General features: G+C 41.0%; 1 protein-coding gene across 1 annotated transcript in view; it reads left to right on the forward strand.

The window, feature by feature from the left end:
* The window catches only part of creb5b (cAMP responsive element binding protein 5b), a 318,546-nt gene that overhangs the window by 72,098 nt on the left and 220,628 nt on the right, over window positions 1-25,820 (forward strand). Inside the window, exons 4-7 of the mRNA XM_078420628.1 lie at window positions 2,604-2,675; window positions 12,827-12,920; window positions 15,369-15,490; window positions 23,595-23,717. Of these exons, the coding sequence (XP_078276754.1) occupies window positions 2,604-2,675; window positions 12,827-12,920; window positions 15,369-15,490; window positions 23,595-23,717 (411 nt within the window). The remainder of the gene's footprint in view (window positions 1-2,603; window positions 2,676-12,826; window positions 12,921-15,368; window positions 15,491-23,594; window positions 23,718-25,820) is intronic.

Genomic DNA, 25,820 nt, shown 5'->3' on the forward strand with positions numbered 1-25,820 from the left:
ACGTCCCCTTTTCCTAACTTGACACCATTCAGATAATACTCTGCCTTCCTATTCTTAGCACCAAAGTGGATAACCTCACATTTATCCACATTAAACTGCATCTGCCATGCATCCGCCCACTCACACAACCTGTCCAAGTCACCCTGCAACCACATAGCATCTTCCTCACAGCTCACACTACCACCCAGCTTTGTATCATCTGCAAATTTGCTAATGGTACTTTTAATCCCTTCATCCAAGTCATTAATGTATATTGTAAATAGCTGCGGTCCCAGCACCGAGCCTTGCGATACCCCATTAGTCACTGCCTGCCATTCTGAAAGGGACCCATTTATCCCCACTCTTTGCTTTCTGTCTATCAACCAATTTTCTATCCATGTCAGTATCCTACATCCAATACCATGTGCTCTAATTTTGCCCACTAATCTCCTATGTGGGACCTTGTCGAAGGCTTTTTGAAAGTCGAGGTACACCACATCCACCGGCTCTCCCCTGTCAATTTTCCTAGTTAGTTTTATGGGTTTTATGGGTGTACTTTCCTGGTTTTTTTCGCAGCCGCGTTTGGTGCTGGGCTGCTCCGAATTGCATTGGTCTGGGGAGCGCAAAGCTGCTGCGTCTGGACGCTCCGCCATCTTAACAATCAAAGAATAAAATTATTCTTTTATTTTTTATGAGCATCCAACTTTCACTGTTGTGATCGCAAGTCACTATTTCCATCTGGAGCAAAAGAGAAGTCGGGCCCTGTGGAGCTGAGGGATCTTGGAGTATAGGTAGAATACAAAGTGTTGGAGTATCTTAGTGGGTCAGGCAGCAAACAGGAGGAAATGAACAGCCACTTTTTTGGGTAAGGAGCTTTCTTCAGAGTACAAGATTATTGGTACATATTCCCAAAAAGTATCATCATAGATAGATAGGGCGGTAAAGAAGGCTTTTGGTACATTGGCCATTAATCAGGGCAGTAATTCTAAAAGTTGGAATGTTATGTTACAGTTGTACAAGACATTGGTGAGGCCATATTTGTTTTGCCTCCATGCTTTAGGATGGGATGTCATTAAGTTGGAAAGTGCAGAGAAGATTTATGAGAATATTGTCAGGCCTTGAGGACCTGAGTCCTAGGGAGAGGTTGGGTAGGCTAGGATTTTATTCCTTGGAACGCAGGATGCTGAGGGTGATCTTTAAGGAGGTGTATACGAACATGAGGGGAATAGATAAGATGAATGCATAGAGATTTTAACTCAGGATAGGGGGATGAAGAACCAGAGGAGATAGGTTTAAGATGAAAGGGGCAAGATATAATAGGAATCTGAGGGGCAACTTTCTCACTCAGAGCGTGATGGGTGTATGGAACAAGCTGCGATAGGATGTAGTTGAGGTAGATACTCTTAACAGCATAAAAAAATTATCTTGGATAGACACATGAATTGGAAAGGTTTGGAAGGATATCTGCATGCAAATGGGACTAGCTTGGGACATTTTGGTCAGTGTGAATGAGTTGGGCCAAAGGGCCTGTTTCCATGCTATATGAATTCATTGCATTATGACACTAAGTAGAGGTCTGTCTAGTATAAAATTAAAAACCTGGATCTAATCACATCCTACCATCACCATCTGAATCTGTTCCAAGCCTGAGTACCTGACATCAAATAGAGGCACGTTCCAAATATTGTAACTTTGCGCATTTGTGCTGAAAGTACTGACTTTACAAAACCCGCCCAATCCCAAGTACAAGAACACGTACAGTTTGGCTTCGGGTAGAAAGTCAGGTTCTGCAGAAAAGTGCCTATTCAAAATAACTACTCAACCATTTGATATTGTAGTGCAAAGGAACATGGCAATCAAAGGATTCTAGATGTGTATTTTTATAACAGCCTAAGAGTGCAATTGTTAATCCCTCACATATTTTGACTGTTTTTTGGCTTATATTTTCTTGTAAATGTCGTTCCTTAAAGTAAGTTTGTATGGATTTCTTTGTTTTCTGTGATGCCATGCCTGTTGGGATAGGGGACGTGATTATATCACAGGATTGGCCACAGCAGATATCCATCTGGGCTGGTTGCGATGTTAAAATTCATCTTAAACCTGAACTTTTACAGGCAGTGATGACAGCTGATTCACAAAGATGAAAAACTGTCCGCCTCAATGTTAGATCGATAGCAGTGTGGTGAAAATATAAGTTTAACAAACTTGAGTCATGAATAATATTGATTGTAAAAACGTCATATCAAGCAAAAGTGCCATGTTCCAATTTAAGAGGACTATTAAATAGTAGTCTTTGAAAATTAAGATTTTGCAATTTGGCACTGTAATGAAATATGTACCATTGAGAAAGCCACAAATGCAAAAATTAAGTGCTGAACACTGAGACCTGAATTGAAATGATGATGATAATACTTTATGGTCAATTGTTTGACATCTTTGATTGTCAAATATAACTCAGTTAAGAGTTTAATTGAAAATGAAAAACTTTTGTAGTTATCATAGCTCTTAAAGATTATGACGAGTAAACAAACATAACTACATTTCTTTATAGAATATAAGCTAGCTCGTTTAAATGTAATTGCAGATGTTATTAATGTATCTTCTGTTGTGCATTTGGTTGTCAGATTAATTCAAAGACAGTTATGAATTTGGAGCAAGACCGGCCATTCGTTTGCAGTGCTCCAGGTTGTGCACAGGTGATTATTACTGATTAAATAAATGATAAGCTATCTATACCGAGAAGCAATGTTTACGTGACTAACTGGCAATCATAGTATTGGTAATGCATAAACTAATGACACATAGATTCCATTATTGTAAATTATATTTAAGACATTTGTAAATGTGCATTGTATATCTGTAAAACTGAGAGGTGAGAGGCATCAAGGTGCTGCAGGTATCGACTGGCCAATAGATGGTGCTGTAAACATAACAGAGGCTGCTAGAGATTGGCACTGCTGAGGCCTGTTTCCTGGCAGGAGGCTGGAAGCAGAGGAATGCTGCAACACCTCGTGTGAATCAGGTTTCTAGAAGAACAGCACAACCCAAATGACACTTCGATCAGGACTTGAGAGGTGACCTGGTGCGGTTTTTAGACTGTGCAGCAACAATTGATTAAAAGATTTGAATAGCTCTTCTAATTTAAAAAAAAATCCTTGATAAAGTTTTGATTCACATTAGTGCTCCACTACAAAAAGAAATTCATGGCTTCTCATGGAGTCATAGAGCCATACAGTGTGGAAACAAGCCCTTTGGCCTAACTTTCCTACGCCGACCAACATGCCCCATCTATACTAGTCCCACCTGCCCGCACCTGGCCCATATCCATCTACTAACACTCTCCTCCGCCTAGCAGAGCAGGTCCTTACCCTTAATAACTTCGCCTTCGACTCCTCCCACTTCCTCCAATTCCAAGGCATAGCTATGGGCACTCGCATGGGCCCCAGCTATGCCTGCCTCTTTGTAGGGTACGATGAACAATCACTGTTCCAGGCATACACTGGCCCTATCCCCGAACTCTACCTCCGTTACATTGACAACTGCATTCATGCTACCTCCTGCACCCACGCAGAACTCACTGGCTTCATCAATTTCACGACTAATTTCCATCCTGCACTCAAATTCACTTGAACCATCTCCGACATCTTACCGTTTCTAGATCTCACCATCTCCATCACAGGAGACAGACTATTGACCGACATCTACTACAAACCTACTGACTCCCATAGCTATCTTGACTGCACTACTTTCCACCCTGTTTCCTGTAAAGACTCTATCCCCTACTCCCAATTCCTCCGTCAGCGCTACATCTGCGTCCAGGATGAGATTTTTCATACCAGGTCATTGGAGATGTCCTCATTCTTTAGGGAACGGGGGTTCCCCTCTTCGATTATAGATGAGGCTCTCACTGGGGCCTCCTCGATATCCTGCAACTCCTCTCTTGCTCCCCCTGCCCCCATCCATAACAAGGACAGCGTCCCTCTTGTCCTCACCTTCCACCCCATCAACCGTTGCACACAGCATATAATCTGTCCCTTTACCTCCCCCCTCGACTCCATCCAAGGACCCCGACAGTCTTTTCAGGTGAGGCAGAGGTTCTCTTGCTCCTCCTCCAACCTCATCTACTGTATCTGCTGTTCCAGGTGTCAACTCCTGTATATCGGCGAGACCAAGCGCCAGGTCAATGATCGTTTCACTGAACACCTCCGCTTAGTCCGCCTTAACCTACCTGATCTCCCAGTTGCTCAGCACTTTAACTCCCCCTCCCACTCCCAATCTGACCTTTCTGTCCTGGGCGTCCTGAACTGTCAGAGTGACGCCCAGCGCAAATTGGAGGAACAGCACCTCATATTTCGCTTGGGTAGCTTACATTGGGTAACGAACATTGACTTCTCTAACTTAAAGTAGCCCTTGCTTTCCCTCTCTCTCCATCCCCTCCCCCTTCCCAGTTCTCCCACCAGTCTTACTGTCTCTGACTACATTCTATCTCTAACCCCCCTACTCCCCTGACATCAGCCTGAAGAAGGGTCTCGACCCGAAATGTCACCCATTCCTTCTCTCCAGATATGCTGCCAGTCCCGCTGAGTTACTCCAGCATTTTGTGTCCACCCATATCCCTCTAACCCTATCCTATCCATGCACCTGTCCAAATGTCTCTTAAAAATTATGATAGTATCTGCCTTAACTACCTTGTCTGGTAGCTTGTTCCATATAACTACCACCCTTTGTGTAAAAAAATTACCCCACAAGTTCCTATTAAATCTTTCCCCCCCCTTCTCTTCTCCAGACGTTCCATTATTACCCACTACATACTCCCTCAAACCCAAAGTTCCACAAGTACCCTCCTGAAACCTTGTTCAGAAGTTAGCAAGCAGCTGGCTTGTGTCTTCTTCCCATCTTATCAAAAGAGAATTGAAGTCAAGGACTTTAAGTAGCTTGAACTTCAGCCGAGTGTGTCAATTCACCACTAAAGCTGCACATAGTTTCCATTCATATCATATCATATCATATATATACAGCCGGAAACAGGCCTTTTCGGCCCTCCAAGTCCGTGCCGCCCAGCGATCCCCGTACATTAACACTATCCTACACCCACTAGGGACAATTTTTAAACATTTTTTACCCAGCCAATTAACCTACATACCTGTACGTCTTTGCGTGTACGTTTTTACCCAGCCATTCTTTCCCCAAATCTACCCCAGGTTAAAGTTCACCTCAGTTTCCTACATTTGTGTGCCTGATCAGTTTATCTTCTGCCTCTATCCTACTTCATACGACCATGTAACTTTATCATGATTTTCTCTTGTGTGATCCATTGCGGAGTCCGTGATGTTAATGTTCACAGCTCCATGTGCTGTCAGCTGTCAAAATCTATCCACATGCCTGTTTTCCTTTCTGAGACTTCCCCAAATTTATCTAAAACATTTTTTTTTTCAAATTCAGCTTATCTTTCCGTGAAGAGTTCTGTGGTTTTTATTTCAGTGTCCAATAAGGTACCTGAGACATAACAACACAAATTCCTCAACCTCTTCATTATGTAATTTGATTTATTTCAACTAACATGGGGACTAGCAAGGGAAGCGTGATTGCAACACTTTTTATGGAAATTGGAATTGAGATACAGGGTGTAAATATGATAAAAGATGGTAAACCCGGTGAGGGCGTCTAGGGTAAAGGGAGAGAAAATTGACAAATATGCAAGTTAAGGTGTGGGGAAAATCAGAGGAATTTTGGTTTGGGCTTGGAAAAAAGAGGAAATCTGCAAAAGGGTCTCAGTCATAATGACAAAGACAAAACAAATCCATGAGCTTATAATTGAAGGTGGGTATGGAAGGGACAGAGAAGTGAGGTTTAAGAAGAAGTGTTATACTGGAGAAAAGAGTACAATAATTATCTTTCTATCATGACCTTGGAATGATGAGACAGTTGGGAATGGGGCCTGATTATGCTTTATGTTGTCCAGATCTGGAAACAAATGCCGAAGCTAAGATTTTGGCCATAAATGTTTGGATGAGTCAGAACCCATTGAACTGAAGAAAGCAGAGGCAAGAACCATACCAGAGTACAGAGCCAGGGTGAGAGTGAGTGGGGACTTCCAATGAGAAGTCACTCTGGCATCAGAAGTGGAAGCAAGTGTCTGCTTGGTCAGAGCTGTATTGCAAAAATGTCATGGTTAATGGCCAACAGCTAGTTCATGGTGAACTTTAAGGAGTATTTGCAAATCAAAACGTTTCAGCAAAAGATGCAAAAGGGAGTGGGGTAATAAGACAGAAAGGGATAGGTTAGCATGTTATTTTTATAAATAGAAATGCAAGAATGTGGGTGTAGATGGGAAGACAATCATTTCTTGTCCATTCATAATTGCCCTTAAGAAAGCTATAATGAGCACCTTCTTAAGCATTCCAACATAGCATTACTCCCACACTGCTGTTAAATAGGGAGTTCCAGGATTTCATTCTGATGTGCAATAGAAGTTTTGAATTTGGAGAATGCTAACAAAGAAGCCTTGTTAAGTTTCTTCAGTGCACTTTTTATTTGAATGCCACACTACGCCAAGGTGTTGCAAGGTGATTCTATGAAGCACCAAAATGACAACAGTGGATCAATGACGGAAGGAGTGAACATTTAAATTGGATTGGGTTGAGTTTGACTGAAGTAGATTAAATGTTCTTTGGTGGTGGAGAATGTCCTGATTATTGCTGAGTTGATTTCATCCCGAAAAGTAGAGAATATTCTGTTATTGTCCTGATTGTAGAATGTCTAACTTTGAATTCACAGCAACATTTTTGTCATTGTCAGAGATAGAGTAAATATGCTCTAAAGCATGGAAACAGGCCCTTTGACCCAATTTATTCATGCCAACCAAGTTGCCTAAACATGTAGTCCCACTTCTCTGTGCCTGGCCCTTATCTCTCCAAACCTTTCTCATCATGTACCTGTCGTCTTTTAAATGTCGTAATTGTAACTACCTCTGCCATTTTCTCTGGCAGCTCATTGCATATGAGTACCATCCTTTGTTTAAAAATGTTGCCCCTTAGGTCACCTTTATATCTTTCCTTTCTCACCTTAAACCTATGCTCTCTTATTTCAGACTTATCCAAGGGAAAAGACTGGTTATTTGGCTTATCTATGCCCCTCATAATTTTATAAACTTCTATAAGGTCACACTTCAGTCCCCTACATTCCAGAGAAAAAAGACTCAGCCTATTCATCGTGTCCTCACAACTCATATCTTCTAGACTCAGTAACATCCTCATAAATCATTTTGCATCCTTTTCCAGTTTAATAACATCCTTCCTTTAGCAGGGTGCCCAGAACTGTACACAGTGCTGCAAATGTAGCCTCACTGACATCTTGTACAGCTGTAACATAATGTTCCAACCATGTATTCAATGCACAGACTAATGAGGGCAAGCATGCCAAACACCTTCAACACCCAGTCCACTTGTGTCGCTACTTTCATGGAACTATGTAGTTGCGTCCCGAGGTCTCTCAGGTCTGCAATACTCCCCAGGGCACTATCATTTACTAGATGTCTTGCATTTGTCTTTACCAAAATGCACCATCTAGTATTTAGCTGAATTATACTTCCAACAGTCCGAGCAAAATTGAACTTATGAACTTATGATTGTCAAGTCAAATCAAGTCAAGTTTATTTGTCACATGCACATACAAGATTTGCAGTGAAATGAAAGGTCACCCACAGTCCAGCAATAAGAGCAGTAAAAATAAGCAATTTCACACACAATCACAAACCAACACAAAACAAAAAAAAGAAACATCCATCACAGTGAGTCTCCTCCAGTCACCTCCTCACTGTGATGGAAGGCCAGAATGTCTTTTCTCTTCCCCTGCCGTCTTCTCCCGCGGTCAGGCTGTTGAAGTTGCCATGTTCCAAGCCGCGCCGGACGGTGAAAGGTCCGCAGCGGGCCGACCCAAGCCCCGCGATCCGGGGCGGGCGAAGACGCCGCCGCTGCACGTCGGGGTGGTCGTGGCTCCCGACATTGAAGCCCCCGCCGAGCAGAAGTCAATGTCAGTCAGGGAGAAGCCTCTCCTTTGCCTGAAGCAATGCTCACCAGGAAGAAAACTGCTCAAAGCTCAACTTGGCTCAGCACATTAGTGAAGCAGTGATTCAAGGCTACAAACAACCGCCTACAACTTCCCTTTATTGGAAGCTCAACATTGGGGATATTTTCTCATATGTTTTACCTGAATGGTGACCGATTAGGAGAGGGGGAGATGCAACGTGACCTGGGTGTCATGGTGCACCAGTCATTGAAAGCAAGCGTGCAGGTGCAGCAGGCAGTGAAGAAAGCGAATGGTATGTTGGCATTCATAGCAAGAGGATTTGAGTTTAGGAGCAGGGAGGTTCTACTGCAGTTGTACAGGGCCTTGGTGAGACCGCACCTGGAGTATTGTGTGCAGTTTTGGTCTCCTAATCTGAGGAAAGACGTTCTTGCCTTAGAGGGAGTACAGAGAAGGTTCACCAGATTGATCCCTGGGATGGCGGGACTTTCATATGAAGAAAGACTGGATAGACTAGGCGTACTCGCTGGAATTTAGAAGACTGAGGGGGGATCTTATAGAAACATATAAAATTCTTAAGGGGTTGGAGAGGCTAGATGCGGGAAGATTGTTCCCGATGTTGGGGGAGTCCAGAACTAGGGGTCACAGCTTAAGGATAAGGGGGAAGTCTTTTAGGACCGAGATGAGAAAACATTTCTTCACACAGAGAGTGGTGAGTCTGTGGAATTCTCTGCCACAGAAGGTAGTTGAGGCCAGTTCATTGGCTATATTTAAGAGGGAGTTAGATGTGGCCCTTGTGGCTAAAGGGATCAGGGGGTATGGCGAGAAGGCAGGTACAGGTTACTGAGCTGGATGATCAGCCATGATCATATTGAATGGCGGTGCAGGCTCGAATGGCCTACTCCTGCACCTATTTTCTATGTTTCTATGTTTGTATATCCTGTCTTTCAGAATGCAGGAGGTGAATAACAGGGTCATGCAAGAGGACATAACTTGCGAGCATATGAATTAGGAGCAGGAGTAAGCAAGATTGCTATTGTAGTCTTTGTCAGGCAGGTAAACCTGTGCTAAACTAGAACAGAGATAGATGGCACCTGGTTCTAGAATACAAGTTCAGTGTGGTTGGCTGCTTCTTTCTATCATGTGAACAAACTAAGTTGGTTGAAGACTGGTTCTTTAATGTTGAGGGTTTAGGAGTGCTTAAAATGAATCTGCCACTTGGCACTTCTGGCGGAAGGTGTCCACAAATGCCTCAGACTTGGCTGTTTCACCTGAGCAGGGGGGTTCTTGAATTTAGACAATGAAGAAACAATGACAACTATAAAGACAGAATAGCACATGTCTCATTCTTATTCATACACATGTGTCTGTCTTATATACACAAGTGTATCTCATTTACATGCTGCCCTTATCCATCTGGTGGCAGAGGTTACAGATTTGGGAGATGTTGTTAGAGTGAGTTGTTTGGTGCGTAACTGCACTGCATATAGGAGATGGTACACACTGTGGTCACTGTGTGCTGATGATGAGGGAATAAATGTTCAGGGTGGAGCATGGATTGCCAATCAGATGGATTCCTTTCTCCTTGATGGTGTTGAAGTTTGTGAGATTTGTTGGAACAGCCCTCATTCAGGCAAAATATTCTACTTAAATAAAATAAAAGGTAACTGCATTTTAACTGCTGGTTAATTCTGTGCTTACACATTTTTCTTAGAAATTATGCACTTTTTAAACTATATGTTGAGTTAGATTACCGTGCTCCAATATTCTTTAGTTTTCAGGTTTACATATGATGCGTTGATGAAGACATTTTAGGTAGAAATGCATAATAGTTTCAAATGCTTTCAGAAAAAGCAGAGTGCAAAGCAAACTGCATGAGGGTGTTTTGATTTAGCTTGTCTGCAGGGATGACGGATTGGAAATGTGAGCTGATGATGCGGTATGACTGCTTGTAGGCCAGTTGGTGGCAATTTTGTAAATGCTTATTCCTGCCTTTTTAAACTTTGCCACAAAATCTGGTAGACAGAATTATGCCCATTCACTGATTCATGGCCCGGAGATTATAATGCAGTGCATACTGTTTGAAGGATAGTCCTGTTTACCAGTATACCAGGTTGCAATGAAGACAGACTTCTAAATAGCTATCACTCAAAATAATCATTTCAATTGAAACTTGAATTGAAGTGCATTCAGCCCTCTTCAGGGTACTTTTTTACTAATTAGTTGAGGAGTTGTAGCTCAGATAAACCTTGTGAATAAGGAGACATGGATGATTGCAGATGCTGGAAACTTGAGCAAAAGAAAAACTGCTGGAGGAACTCAGCGGATCAGGTAGCATCTGTGGATTCATGTCGGCAGCTTTCTTCGGACTCAGACCTTGTGAATAATGCATGTTCAGACTCCGCTGCATTCTTAGATAAATCACGTCATGGTGTCATGGGGTCATAGAGTCATTCAGTGTGGAAACAGGCCTTTCAGCCCAACTTACCCACACCGACCAACTTGTCCCATCTACACTAGTCTTACCTGCCTGCATTTGGCCCATATCCCTCTTAACCTATCCTATCTATGTATCTGTCTAAATGTTTCTTAAATGTTGCGATAGTACCTGCCTCAACTACCTCCTCGGCAACTCATTCCATACATCCACCAGCCTTTGTGTAAAAAAATATCTCTCAGATTCCCATTAAATCTTTCCCCCCTCACCTTAAACCTCTGTCCTCTGGTTCTCGATTCCCTGACTCTGTGTAAGAGACTCTGTGCGTCTATCCGATCTATTCCTCTCATGATTTTATACTCCTTTATGAGATCTCCCCTCATTCTCCTGTGCTCCAAGGAACAGAATCCTAGCCTGCTCAACCTCTTCCTGTAGCCCAGGCCCTCGCGTCCAGTCAACATCCTCGTAAATCTTCTCCGCACACTTTCCATTTTGACAACATCTTTCCTATAACATGGAGGCACATCCAAAGTCCTACAAAGTACCAGGAGAGTTTTATGGGAGAGGACCATCTGCATGCTTATTGTGCAACAGCTGCTGTAAGATGTTTAAAGCCCAAAGGGGGTATTGTGCAAAGAAGGAATGGAGAGTCACATAATTTCATTTTTTAATAAGTTGATAATTTTTCTAAAGTGTACACTAAAATCCCAGGTTGAGCCCAAAAAATGTAAGTTTGGCCAGCCTATTTAAGCACATCTCTGCTGAACATAAACTAGCATCCTCGGAATTCCTGGGTTGTGAGTAAGTCTGAAATAAGGAATATAATGAAAGTACATGGAACACCATGTAGCAGTTGTTACATAATAGGCAGCCACATGGTCCACTCTCATGAAACCCTCCTGGAAACCTTGTCACAGGTTGGACAATGTCAAATCCCCAGACCAGTCTACTTTCTGACAATTCTGGCATTAGCTATAGTGGTGGCATATTGAAAACAAGAACAGAATACCAGGAAAAGATACAAAGTGCCAGAGTAACTCATTGAGTCAGGCAGCATCTTGGGGGACATAGATAGGTGGCATTTCAGATCGTTTTTTTTTTCTTCAGACTCGGACTTCACAATGTCACATCCTTGGTTTCTCTGGCAAGAGTTCACTCACTTCTGCAATTACATGATGATTCCTGTTAAAATTATGAAATACATATCCTATTTTTTTTGCGATGAAAACCATGTGTGTCAGTAGGTTCTAAATTCATTAAAAAATAATGTTAAGAATTGATACCAGTTCACTCCCCTATAATTTTGTCGAATCATTTTGGGAAGATGTGTGAGGCAGATGTGCAGAAAACAAATGCCAAAATGATTGCAGGGATGAGTGGCTTTAGTTACAAGGATAGACTGGAGGAGCTGATTCTGTCTACTTTGGATCCGAAGAGGACACTAGGGGATACGACAGCAGTATTTTGTTTAAATAACTTCCAACTTTCTGGCTAAAAATCACGATCGCCTTCATGTTGATGTCTTTACTCATAGCAAGACAGGCAGTTCAGCATTCACCCTTTGGATAAGGCCAAGCTGCTTCCAGAGACATGTCAGATGCTGGAAACATGGGCAAATAGGCTAGAGACACTCAGGTTGGGGTGAATGTTATTGACATTACTGTGACTAAATCGTATGCTTTGTGTTATATCTGCAGATGACCCAAAGAAGCAATAGATCAGAATCTGCTTGGTTGCCAAAGAGAGTACTGTTCAATATGTGCAAAAATGATAGCGGAGATAATATAAAAATTACACAAAGTGCTGGAGTAACTCAGTGGGTCAGGCTGCATGTCTGGAGAACATAGATAGGCGATGTTTCAGGTCGGGACCCCTCTTCAGACATCCTTGTGTCTGCAGACATAATATACTGGATAGTAACTAGTACAATTCAAATTTATGATAAATCAATAGTAATACTTAGGATTGCAAAGAGGATGTGTTGCATGAAAATTTTGTTAAAGGGGCAGTTATATAACACTACACATAAGGATGTTTTATCACAAGGACGAGGGAAAGGAGGCTCCAGGAGGCTCTTCTGGTGCATGGGCCTCATAATATCAGGTATTACTGTGTACTTTTACTTTTCAAAGACATGTTGATTTGCTCAGAAATGTTGTGCCAATTATAGAAGTTGCTTGCAATTTTCAGGTGATGCCTGATAAAGTTAGATAAATTGGCAAATGCCAACAATATGATATTTCTAATAGATCAGTTTCTGTCTTATTTTGAAAAATTATTAAGTGGAAACAATTTTTTTATAATTCTCTTAAAATTAACTGCCCGGATTTTTCTTAACACTTAATTAACACCAGTATATTAACACAAATTTTGTTTGTCTGACAGAGGTTTCCAACTGAGGACCACCTCATGATTCACAGCCATAAACATGAAATGACATTGAAATTCCCAGCGATCAAAACAGACAATATTTTATCAGGTAAGTGAATAATACCTGACAATTAGAATTTCAGAATGGTAAATGGGGAAAGCTGTTTTGGTCCTAAATGTTTATTACAATCTTTGCACATGACCACTCTGACAAACTACTCTAATATGTACTTGAAATAGTATAATGATAAAATTTGCATCCGGATACATTTAGTAATATTTTGTAATTATAATTGTAATTATAAAATATAATCAAAAGCAACTGTCCGTACAAAATGGATTTCAAGTCAGGTGCTCAGTCCTTTGCGGCAGGATATCCATCCTCTGTTCTGCTCTTTTAACAACAATATTTATGTAGTTGGTCCATTTGACCTTCCGATCGATGGTGACTCTCAGGAGCCTTCAGAAGACATTTCAAGGTTTGGTAGTTAGACTCTCTTTAGTTGGAGACAGTCAATGCCAAGAGATTTTGTGCCACAAATATTACTTCTCGCTTATCAGCACTCCTGCATGTTGACCATATTAGGCTGCATGCAGGCCTGGGTTACATCATTTACTGATGGGTTGTAAATGAAATGGAACATTTTGCAATCATCTCCAAGCATTTCCAATTCTGGTGTTTTGATGAGAGGAAAGTTATTGGTAAAACAGCTGAATATGGTGGGTTTGGACAGTAGTTCTCATAGAACTGTGTTCCACACAAGGCATCTAATCACACAGTCTCAGCCCTTGCATCTCAGGCTTGCCCCAGTCTCTCAGTCTTGGCCTTAATGGAAGCCATGTTAAAATGGACTGCCAAAGTTCCAGCCTTCTTTCTTCTACTGTTTCTGTAGCTGGTTGCTCTTCAGTTGGTTGCACGGACAACGAGGGACTGTGCCCACACATAACGGCAAAGACTGAGCTACAAGGATAACCCTGAGACTGCCAGCTCCTCCTCTCAAGGCAAGGTTGAACGACAGGGAGATGACTGAGATTGCCACGCCTCTTCCTTTGAGACCAGGATTGAGCTGCCGGGATAAGCTCGAGATTGCCAATGTACCGCACATATGCGCTAATGACGAGGAACAGTGCCCCAATGCGGTCCTGGACTTTCTTGTCGCTGTAAATAAAACATATCACATGAGCTCACCCTATCGTGAATGATGGTGTAGTCACTGCCGAACCTGGTGTCATTGTGATGTCGGATGAAGAAGTGTGCTGAACTTGGCTTCACAAGAAAAGCTGGCATTCCACAGCCCAGAGCATGGGCCGAATCCAACCTAAATGCTTGTGCTGTTATTGCCACTGTTTTTCTAGGTCAGTGACCTCCTACCCTTTGACAACCTAACACTGATCTGGCCAGCCACGCTCCGGTCAAGTTTAGGAAGAAGACTTTGCTTGATCCAGCAGTAACAATCCTAGAGCATGGACGGCAGAAATTGGGTAGCTTCTTGTATGCCTTCACTACCACTCATACAAGCTTTGCTCAAATTCTGCGCCACAAGGAGGTCACACAGAAGAGAGAATTTCAATACAATGGCCCAGTCTTAATTGTTGGCATTTTCCCTTCCTAAGCATGATTAGGATAATGGTGCATTCAGAAATCTTGAACTATTATCACCAAATGCACATTGACACAGGCCACCATTGTCCAGTAGTGGAGTATAAATTTTTGCATTTCTCCACAACTTAAGAAGAGGATCCACTTGAATAACTTGCACCAGGCCCTCAAGTTTGCTTTAGTGTTTATAAATTTTTTAGGTTTTATTTAAATATCGGTGTGTACTACACTGCATGTTGCCCTGGGATAGAAGAATAGTGTGGAAAGAAGTTACAGAAATTAGAAAATATGTGTACTTTAATTTATACTTTGGCGTGATATTTCCATGAAGGATCTTGAGATGTTTGTTGACTTTGGGGAGGAGCAAAGGATGGGAAGCATTTTGGTTCAAGATTTATTTACTTTTCCTCCTTGGATTGACAACGTTACGTTTTGACAGCCAGCTAAGTTCGCCAGCAGGGCTTAGCCAGCTGTCAAACGTTTTTCTGCAGATGTTTCCTGGTCAGAGATTGTTCTGACCTCCCCCCCACCCTCCTTTATGTGAAGGGGCGAGTGAAGAATTTACTCGGGGTTTGGCTGACTTCATTAAAAAGTCTTCAGCAGTGTACAATTAAGGCAATAGAAATTGGATCAGCTCATCAGCAATGAGAGCAGGTTGCACCCTACTCACTGCAAGGTCTGTTTTTCTTCAGTTATTACACCTAGAAATTTAGACTGAACCTTGCCGAAAGCAGTAGATATGTTAACCAATTTTTGCCAGTCTTTCTGAGTTGTAGCTCCATAATTTAGTCAGATAGACCATTTCCTTCAATTTTAGATAGGCTGGCTTGAAGAGCAAAGAAAACATTGTGGCTATGACACCGATCTATGTTGGAGAATGATTGGTTGGAGAATAATCTATATTTGGTCTTGTTTTGGTATTGAATTGAATTAATAATCTAACACATTTCTTTGTAGATCAAACCCCTACCCCTACCCGGTTCCTGAAGAATTGCGAAGAAGTTGGACTCTTTAACGAACTTGCATGTTCTTTAGAGCAGGAGTTTAGGAAAGCACAGGAAGAGGAGGACAATAAAAGGGTATGTGAATATCATTTAAAAAATTTAGTCTGCGTTTTTCCTCTCCAGATTGACAGGCAATATTTTGAGGTACTTCAATGTTTACTGATAAATAACACCCTATTCCAGAGTAATAGTGATTTCAAGGCAAATTTTGTGCACGTTTTGATTAATTACTTTATATGTACTTTTCAGATATTTGTGAGCAAACTAAGAAATCATTTAATCAATAAACAGTATGAATCCTCATCATGGATCATTCCTGGGTTCACCGCCCAGCGGCATAATTCTGCTTCATAAAGACAGATTGTAGGTCTGTCTCTCTCTTCAAACACATTATCAAAAAAAGCAGATTTATTAATTCAGTGTGCTTCCATTTGAATATAATGACACAATACATTTCTCCAACTGTGACAAACATTTTGAAATTTAATTTTAAGCATCATTATGTCCTCGCCCTCAGTGTCTGATTGCAGAAGGAAATAATTGGTAAGATTGCTGTGATGGAAACTCAGCAAGGATAACATAAACATGTTTGCCAAATCTACGGTCAATCAAGTTTAAAACGAATGTCTTGGTTTAAATTACTATTAACTTGTCTTTACCAGGTCAACTAGGGGTATGGGGAGCTGATTTAGATACTTTGCGTTATTTTCTCCCAATCCATCTCATATGCTTTGTACAATATTGTCTTGCTGTCCAGTTGTGGATTAATAGTATACAAGTAAATAACAGAAATAAAAAGACAATATCATGCTATTTGTTATTTTGACCAATACTCTGGCCCCCTTATTTAGAGTCATACTCGCACAGCACAGAAATAGTCACTGTGTATTCCAAGCTTATAACCCAAAGGAATGAACATTGAATTCGCCGATTTCAAACAATTCTCCCTCTACTCTCCTTCTCTTTCCCCTCCCATCCAGTGTGAACCCATTACTCCCAATATCTTTCATCACCCCAGTCACCCTTCTCTTTTCCTCCTGCACACTCCTCTCCAATCCCTTGGTCTCATGTTTCCTTTTATCCCTCCTCTTTCCCCTCAACTTGTCTCCTTCCAATCATATCCTTCCCCCTGGCTTTTCATTTCACTCATCTTCCTTTGTCTCCTTTACACCTTTGCAATTACCCCCATCCATTGCTAATCAACCCTTCTCCCCTCACTCACCTGTTTCCACCTGTCCCTCGCTATGCGTTGCTCTACCCCACCTTCCTTTTACAGTTTTCTTCCGCCCCCAAACCCCATCAATCTGAAGGAGGGTTCCAACTCAAAACATCGTCTGTCCGTTCCCTCCACACATGTTGCCTGACCTGTTGAGTTCCTCCTGTATGTTTTGCTCATGATTCCAGCACCTACAGTTTTTTATGTCTCCAGAAACAGGTCCTTTGATCCATCATGCCCATGCTAACTATTACCTGGACTAAACATGCAGCCTGAAAGTTATGGTGATGTTCAGTGGCATTGGTCAAGAAAAGGGAGAGTTTTGGCAGGATTTCTATATAACTTCCAGTTTCAGCTGGTCAATAATCAGATTCACTTCTGGTTGCTGGTTGGTTGCTGGTTGGAAAAACCATCTGCAGGAAGCTGCAATCAGGGATGGTCTGGAGCAAAGAGATTAGAGTTTAGGTTGATGGTGAAGGCTGGAAATTGTGGGTTGGCTGGGGGGGTTAGCTGACAATAGACAATAGACAATAGGTGCAGGAGGAGGCCATTCGGCCCTTCGAGCCAGCACCGCCATTCAATGTGATCATGGCTGATCATTCTCAATCAGTACAGCTGAAGATTACAACAGAGGGCAGAGATGATATGATTGCTGGAAGGGAGACTAAAGGTTTGCTTGAAAGATAGAAGGAAATGACAGAATTTCATTCCTTAGGGATGAATATGAAATTACTTCCCTGCTTGAGCCAATAGCTTTCTACCTTTTCACTGCCAGCTTCCTGAATTCTCTTTTGGGATTTTAAATTTCGATTTAGGTGCCAATGTATTGGGAGTTTCATTTAAATATTATAATAATGTCAAACCTCTCTAAATAGTGGAGGTGGTAATCCTTGCAACTACCTTTTGTGTTTTTCTGGTGATGGAGTACTCTATTTTCTTTTATTTATGGCTCAGAGTTAACTTCCTACGTTTGTGCATTTTGCCATGAAACATCTTGGAAATAATGCAGTTGTGGGTCTTGATATTCACTAAAAGTTGATAGAATGAATATCACAGACAGAGCAATTTTGCAAAAGGAACTCGTCATTTATAATTAAAGAAGAGCTTTTAAATTAATTGGGAGATCTTGCACAAAAGCAGAGCATAATATATGGAATATACTCACACATAGCATCCTTTGTTGTCAATGCAATGGTTTATGAAAATGGTCCACCTTAAAGTGGGGACCAGCATCACAACAGAATAAGTACCATTGGCAGAGATGTTGGAATATCTACATATGGCACACGACATTGACCTAAAACATTGGCTCCTTCTGTTCACATTTGCTAATTAACCAGTAATGTCCAACAATTTTCATCTTTATGTCTACCATGGATATGTGCTGGATTTTTCCAAGCCGAATTCAGCTGCCTTGAGGTGGGGATATATAAAAATATCAAACGGAGGCGTCCCTGGCTCTGAAGAAAAGGAAGGAAAATAAACTAGTAGTATTTCTACCATTACAAATGACCATTACCAACTAGATATTAATTCTGGAAGATGGAACAGATGGGGAGCTAGAAAAGATACCAATTCCTTTAATTTGGGAATAGTATGTACATCAAAAATGGGTTGAGTAATGTGAAAATTAATGAGTATTAACAAAATATAGAAAAAAATCTATTTATGTTTTATCTTGATAATTTTGGCAAATGTCCTGAAACTTTTAAGAATAAGGGGTAGGCCATTTAGAACGGAGATGAGGAAAAACTTTTTCAGTCAGAGAGTTGTAAATCTCTGGAATTCACTGCCTCGGAAGGCAGTGGAGGCCAATTCTCTGAATGCATTCAAGAGAGAGCTAGATAGACCTCTTAAGGATAGCGGAGTCAGGGGGTATGGGGAGAAGGCAGGAATGGGGTACTGATCGAGAATGATCAGCCATGATCACATTGAATGGTGGTGCTGGCTCGAAGGGCCGAATGGCCCATTCCTGCACCTATTGTGTATTGTCTATTGTCTATTTTGCACCAAAGTAAAATTATACAGACAAATGAGCCAAAGACTAGAGACACCCAACAGATTGATTATAAAAACTAAATTCTCATTCCTTGAGTTTATAGAAAATGGCCTCCATGCAACAAGGTAAATAAAGTTTATACGCCCATAGTCTGGTCCTGGTGATCATGTTCAAATAAAAAAGTTAAATCAGAGTTATAATGCCAATTCCATGTTGAATTGAGTCAAGAATTTAATTTGTGTAGTCAGGTAATGACGTTCATGTATTTGTAGATTCATGTTCCTCAGCTGGGAGTAAATCTGTGAAATTCATTGCCACAGAAGGCTATGGAGACCGTCAATGGCCAGAGATAGATAAATCCTTGATTAGTACAGTGCCAGGGGTTATGGAGAGAGGGCAGGAGAATGATGTTAAGAGGCCTGATAGATCAGCCATGATTGAATGGCGGGGTAGACTTGAGGGTCCAAATATCCTAATTCTGCTCCGATCACTTATGAACTTATGAACATAAAAGATTGTGTGATATACAAGGGTCTACTAATTTGCTATTGCCTGTTTCTTTTTGCCTCGTGATAAAAGTTTAAATGATTCCTATGTTTACTGAGCTTTACACTGAAGATGTAAACGTCAATCCCACCTGAAATTAGGTTTAAAAAGTGGTCAGATGATGCATTGAACTTCCAGCAGACATTATATTAATGAATAGTTCTATCAATTTGTACTCTTAATATGAAATCTTTCCAGAATGAAATAATGCATTTGGAGGTTGGCACAAGGTACAAATCATTCATTCAATTCTATCTATCTCATACCAAAACCCAACATTGAATGATAAATCTGGCATCAACCAAATTAAGGAGTTCTAAAAATGCCAAAAGCACACACTCCTGCAAAATCATCTATACAGATATCAGGTGATGGATTTCCCAAGTAGAGGTGTGCTCCCACAGAGCAAACAAACAATGGCATGTTACACACAGAGATATCTTTCTGCCAACAACGCAAAGTACATAGTGTCTTACCACCAGATGGACCCATCAGTGTCAGCACAGCTGCGTACCACTGAAAGTGTGCTTCTATGAGTCATAACAATTGACGTGAGACTTAATGGGGTCTCATCGTTAAATCAGGCATTGAAGAAGAAACTTTCCACTGATTACTATCTACTGTTCAGTTGGTCAACCAGCATGGTTTAATTAGGATACAACATGGAAAAGCTATGAGATCACTAAGGGAACAGAATGTACCAACTAAACTGGCTGAGCCCTGAAGGACTGAATGTCAAATTGTATCTTCAGCCAAAGCTCAGAGATTCAACAGGACACTGAATCAACTTGAACTCAAATTTGCCAATCTACATGTTGCATGATAATAATGGCATGATTAATCACTTTTTGGAAATGGTGTCAAGAAATTTTGATATCCACCTGTGAGAGCAAAAGAGGCTTTAGTTTAAACTTTCATTTGAAAGGTGACATGTCTAATAGGGTAGCTCTGCCTCATTACAAAACAGGAAGAAGGTTGCTCCAGCAGATGAGCCAAGGTCACAGTAAAGACATATATATGGCTTTTATATGTCTTTACATATAAGACATGTATAAAGACATGTCTGTGTCTTTGTGAGAAGTGAGAAGCTTTGTTTTACATGCTATCCAAACAGATCAGATGTACCATACATTCAAGTCAAACTCATGTATAATAGATAGAGCAAAGGGGAGATACAGAGTGCAGAATATAGTTCTCGGTATTGGAGTGCATTGGTTCAATAGACAAAGTCCAATGCCTACAATGGGGTAGAGGTGAGGCAGACAGTACCCTAGCTTTCGGAAGGACTATTCAGAAACTGAATAACAGAGGGGAAGAAGCTGCTCTTCAGTTTGGTGGTGCATGCTTTCAAGCTTCTGTACTTTCTGCCGGATGGGAGCAGGGAGAAGAAGAAATTGGAGAGAATTTGGAGAGAAGGCCACTATAGTGTATAAGAGCATTGCTAAGAAAAGAACATGTCTTGCATTATTATTTTTTAATCTTATGGAAATTGGATACGATTTAGTCCAGGCCATGAAATAAATGTGTACTCCTTCCAGTATTTGTTAATGACCCTAAGGTAAATGAATCTGGACATTTTCAATTCATGTTCATGATATGAATGCAATAAGTGATCTTCTTGAGAGGCACATAAAATATTAGACCTATGCTGAACATCAACATTTTTATCAATAGCATTTGTGATATTTTAAAAGGTGGTTCCTCATCTAATTGAGGTACTATGCAGCTTTATACGGGAAGAGAGATGTTGACTTTTAAACTGCTTTTAATTAGCTTGGAAATTGAAAAGGGAGCAGAAGAGATTCACCATGAATTTATGTGGACTTGTGGGCTTGAGTTATAGGGAGAGGCTGGTTAGGCTAGAACCTCTGATCTGTGTCTACATGACTCTATTGCAGGATTTTACTATCTTAATCAGGTGATTGAATTTGTTGCTTCTGACAAAGTATTCAGTGTCTGGCATCCATGCTGATTGTCTAAAGTTCATACCTATTAACAAATAAATCAGTCAAAACTAACGACCTTGAGGTATGATTGCCTTGCTCTTTTTTTTGTTTACTTCTTAATGAGAAACCAAAACTACGATATAAAACCTAACCAACAGATCAAGGTCGTTGCCTGTTCCAATTTTTAAAGAAGGACTTTCACATGGACAACACAGGACTTGTGCTAGAAACAGTCTGGGGTAAGGGTTGTTGAGGGAGGTCTCTTAATGAATTTATGTAAATAAACGCACGGTGGCGCAGCGGTAGAGTTGCTGCCTTACAGCGAATACAGCGCGGGAGACCCGGGTTCGATCCTGACGACGGGAGTTTGTACGTTCTCTCCGTGACCCACGTGGGTTTTCTACGAGATCTTTGGTTTTCTCCCACACGCCAAAGACATACAGGTTTGTAGGTAAATTGGCTTGGTAAATGTAAAATTTGTCTCTAGTGGGTATAGGATAGTGTTAATGTGCGGGGACAGCTGGTCGGCGTGGACCTAGTGGGCCGAAAGAGCCTGTTTCCACGCTGTATCTCTAAACAAAACTAAGTGTTACCTTTGACTGTTGGAAACTCAAGTCTCACTGGAGAGACTCAAACTCAAAAAATAAATTCAGCCTGACATTTCAATGCAAAGGGAACACAGCTCTCTAGGAGCCACTATCATTCAAGTAGGCATTGAATCGAGGCCTCATCTGTAAATGGAAATACATTTTTTTCCATTGTACCACACGCATAAATCATAGCTAACACATATTTGGCAGTGGCCATTTTCAGTTCATCTTTAACTATAGCTTGGCTTTTGTTGGGTAATGCCATTAAGATTTTAGAGATTCGCAGAAGGGGTCAAGGATATTAAGATTGTTTTGAAATGTTTGTAGTGGCAATGGAATATTCAAACATTTAAGCAGTTTCGGAACTGGGCCGTTTTCATCAGCACCCTTTGACACAAGTGATGAAGAGGAGCACCAGGAGAAAGCAGAAACAAGCTGATGGTAGAGAGGGAGTCAGTTGAAAGTCCTCCTGTGGGAATCTTTCCTACTCATGGGTGATTATATGACTTATGTGCTGCCTGGACTTGGCAATGCTTGGATTCATTTATTATTACTATTATCTAATTTTTCCCAGTAATTCAATGTACTCATTTGGAGTGAACTACTTGCCCATTCTATTTAAATAAGGTATGGTCACCAACATGGCTGTGACCTCTACACTGTCAGGAAAGGCTGCACCCTGGGACAAAGCTTTCTCCTGTCCTGGTCTTTAAAAATCCAGGGGCGTATTGTTTCTTGTACAAGGCTACGTCGTCCATGTGAAAATCTGCTTTATTAATTGGAACAGGCAATATGCCTGCTCTGGTGGTTCTGTTTCAAACATTGTTCTGGAAATTCATCATCTGTGCCATGTGTTAGTATATTAAAAATTAAATTCCGTTGAAGTCAATGGAACCAAATTTTGGAACTGAACTACAATGTACGTCTTGGCGGCACGGTGGCACAGCGGTAGAGTTGCTGCCTTACAGCGAATGCAGCGCCGGAAACTCAGGTTCGATCCTGACTACGGGCGCTGTCTGTACGGAGCTTGTACGTTCTCCCCGTGACCTGCGTGGGTTTTCACCGAGATCTTCGGTTTCCTCCCACACTCCAAAGATGTACAGGTATGTAGGTTAATTGGCTGGGCAAATGTAAAAATTGTCCCTAGTGGGTGTAGGATAGTATTAGTGTGCGGAGATCGCTGGGCGGTGCGGACCCGGTGGGCCGAAGGGCCTGTTTCTGCGCTGTATCTCTAAATCTAAAAAAATCTACGTATGCTATTAAACAGACACATACATGCTTAGCACATGGGACAATGGATGAATTTTTACATGTCACAAATACATATGATTGGCTTAAATATCATAACAGTATAAAAGCAAATTACAAGAATTATTATTATTTTAACTTGTTTGCATTTCCAATGAATTCTTTGGAACTTTTTACATCTTTTTATTCCTTGGTTTAGAAACCACAATACAATAATTGCATTTTAATTTTCTGCCATTCATTCCGATCTTGATTGTTATGATTTAACTCTGCACTTCCATTCACCCCATATCCCTTCTCAGCTGTTACCAGGAACCAGAATCATCCTACCACAACCAGAGAGCAGTGATGAACAACTATCTACCTCTTTGATGACCCTCGGACTATCCTTGATTGGACATTGTTGGCTTTACCTTGCACTAAAAGTTATTTCCTTATCATGTATCTCTACACTGTAAATGGATCAATTGTGATCATGTATTGTCTTTTTGCAACAAAAGCTTTTCACTGTTCCATGGTACACATGACAATAAACTGAACTGAAAAAGTTCTAAAGTTTACATTTGGCTCATCATAAATTATTGTTTGTGGAAGAATCACCAAACACGAGCTTTAGTTTCATTTTGTTTTGCAGGCTGCGGCAGGGCTGAATGTTTCCAGTCTAGCTGAGGTACAGAGCAAAGAGACATCAATTACTGACAGCACAGCTCAAATATCGACTCTATCCCGGATAGTATCTGCAACTCGACCTGAAAAGGTAAACAATGGAACAGATTGGGTTATATCCTGAGGTATCAAGCTTCTGGTTTTCACTTTACATGGAACTAAACATTAAATATCCTGAAGGATGCTACTATACTACAAAAATCATAAAATTCTCCATTGGTCAATAGACAGTGTTTATTTCAATGAACATAAAACAAGAGCATGCAACAGCACAACACATGAACTGGCCTGTCAGCCCATAATGCCTGTGCTGAACATGATATCAGATTTAAATTAATCTTGTCTGTCTGCATATGATCCATATCGCTCCATTCCCTGCATATCCATACGGCTATCTAAAACCCTCTTAAATGTTGTTATTGTATTTGTCTCCACCACCACCCTTGACAACTCATTCCAGGCACCACCTCTCTGTATAAAACACTTACCCCGCATAATGCCTTTAAAGTTTGCCTCGCACACTTTAAAGCTATGCTTTCTTGTCTTTGACATATCCACTTTGATAAAAAGATTCTAATTGTCACCCTATCTATGCTGCTCATAATTTTATATAGTTCTATCAAGTTGCATTTCAGCCTCCAATTCATCAAAGAAAACAATCTAAGTTTGTCCAACCTCTGCTCATAGCAAATACCTTCTAATCCAGCGAACATTCTCGTAAACCTCTTGTGTACCCTCTCCAAAGCCTTCACATGACTTCCTGAATCTTATACATGACCAATAAAGCCATACATACCATATTCTTCTTTGTCACTATCTATTTACCATCATCTACTTGTATTACTGCTTTCAGGGGTGCTATGGACTTTGACCCCAAGATCCCTCTGTGTATAAATGGTGTTCAGGTTTTGCCATTAATTGTATACTTTCCCCTTACATTCAACCTCCTGTGCAACATTTCACACTTGCTCAGATTAAACTCCATTTGCCATTTCACCACCCATTTCTGTAATTGAGCTATATCCTGCTGTATATTTTGACTACATTCTGCTCTTGGTTCATTTTGAAGTTTCGCCCAATAGATTGTTATGAAATGTAACAGAAGATTTACAAAAATTGTATACAATTCCGACAAGAGACCCACCTTGGAAACTCCACACCTACTCAGGCAATGTTTGTGCATTAGGAAGAGGTGAAGTGGATGGTTTAGAGTGTTGGGAAGAGTAAAGAGAGCAGAAAACTGAGTCATCTTGGCAATTTTAACAAAATCTTGATGTCCAGCATTATTCAGGTAGATCATGAGCTATTCATCTGCTTGTCAATTTCTGACATCTCAATCTCTATCTTGGGGAATAGGTTAGTGACTAATATTCAATATAAACCCACTGACTCCCATAGCTTTCATGACTCGCTTTTCTTTTAATAAGGATTCCATGCTATTCTCTTATCTTTTCCATCTCTTCATAAGTGCTCTGATAATGAGACTTCCCACACCAGTGCCTTGAATGTGTCTTCTTCTTCTCTTGAACTTTTCTTCTAGCATAGTCAAAAGACTTCTCAACAGTATCTCCTCTATTTACTGCACTTCTGCGTTCACTCCCTCTACTCTAGGCAGAGTAAAGATTGGTTTATTTTGTCCACTCTTTCTACCCTACGAGTCATCTCATTCAATGGAGCATCATAATAAGATTCCACCACTAGATACATCTTCCCCTTTTCTCTTTCACTGTTCTGAAGAGGCCATTCTTTCTGTGACTCCCTGGTTTGCTCTCCTGCCTCCGCCAATATCCTCACCAACTAGTTCCCTTTACATAACCCTTCCTCATACAACTGTTGAAAATATTGACACATACCTTTATCTTAATACTTTTCATCATCTTGGGCTCAAAACAGTGGTGAAACTTCATTCAATTGTTCTTTTTCCACCTTAGTATATTGCATGTGATTGTCACTATACTGTAGAAATCAAACACAGAAAAGACGATTGCTTTGCAGAATACCTCCATTCAGCAAGGATAAATCTGAGCTTTCAATTGCCATTTTAATTCTCCATCACCATGAGGAGCTCAGTGGAGCAGCTGGTAGAGCTGCTGCCTCACAGTGCTAGAGACCTGGGTTCAATCCTGACCTTGGATGCTGTCTGTGGGGAGTTTGCATGTTCTCCCTTTGGCTGCTTGGGTTTTCTCCAGGTGTT

Source organism: Rhinoraja longicauda, chromosome 2 (genome assembly GCF_053455715.1).
Source record: "Rhinoraja longicauda isolate Sanriku21f chromosome 2, sRhiLon1.1, whole genome shotgun sequence".
Lineage (NCBI taxonomy): Eukaryota > Metazoa > Chordata > Chondrichthyes > Rajiformes > Arhynchobatidae > Rhinoraja > Rhinoraja longicauda.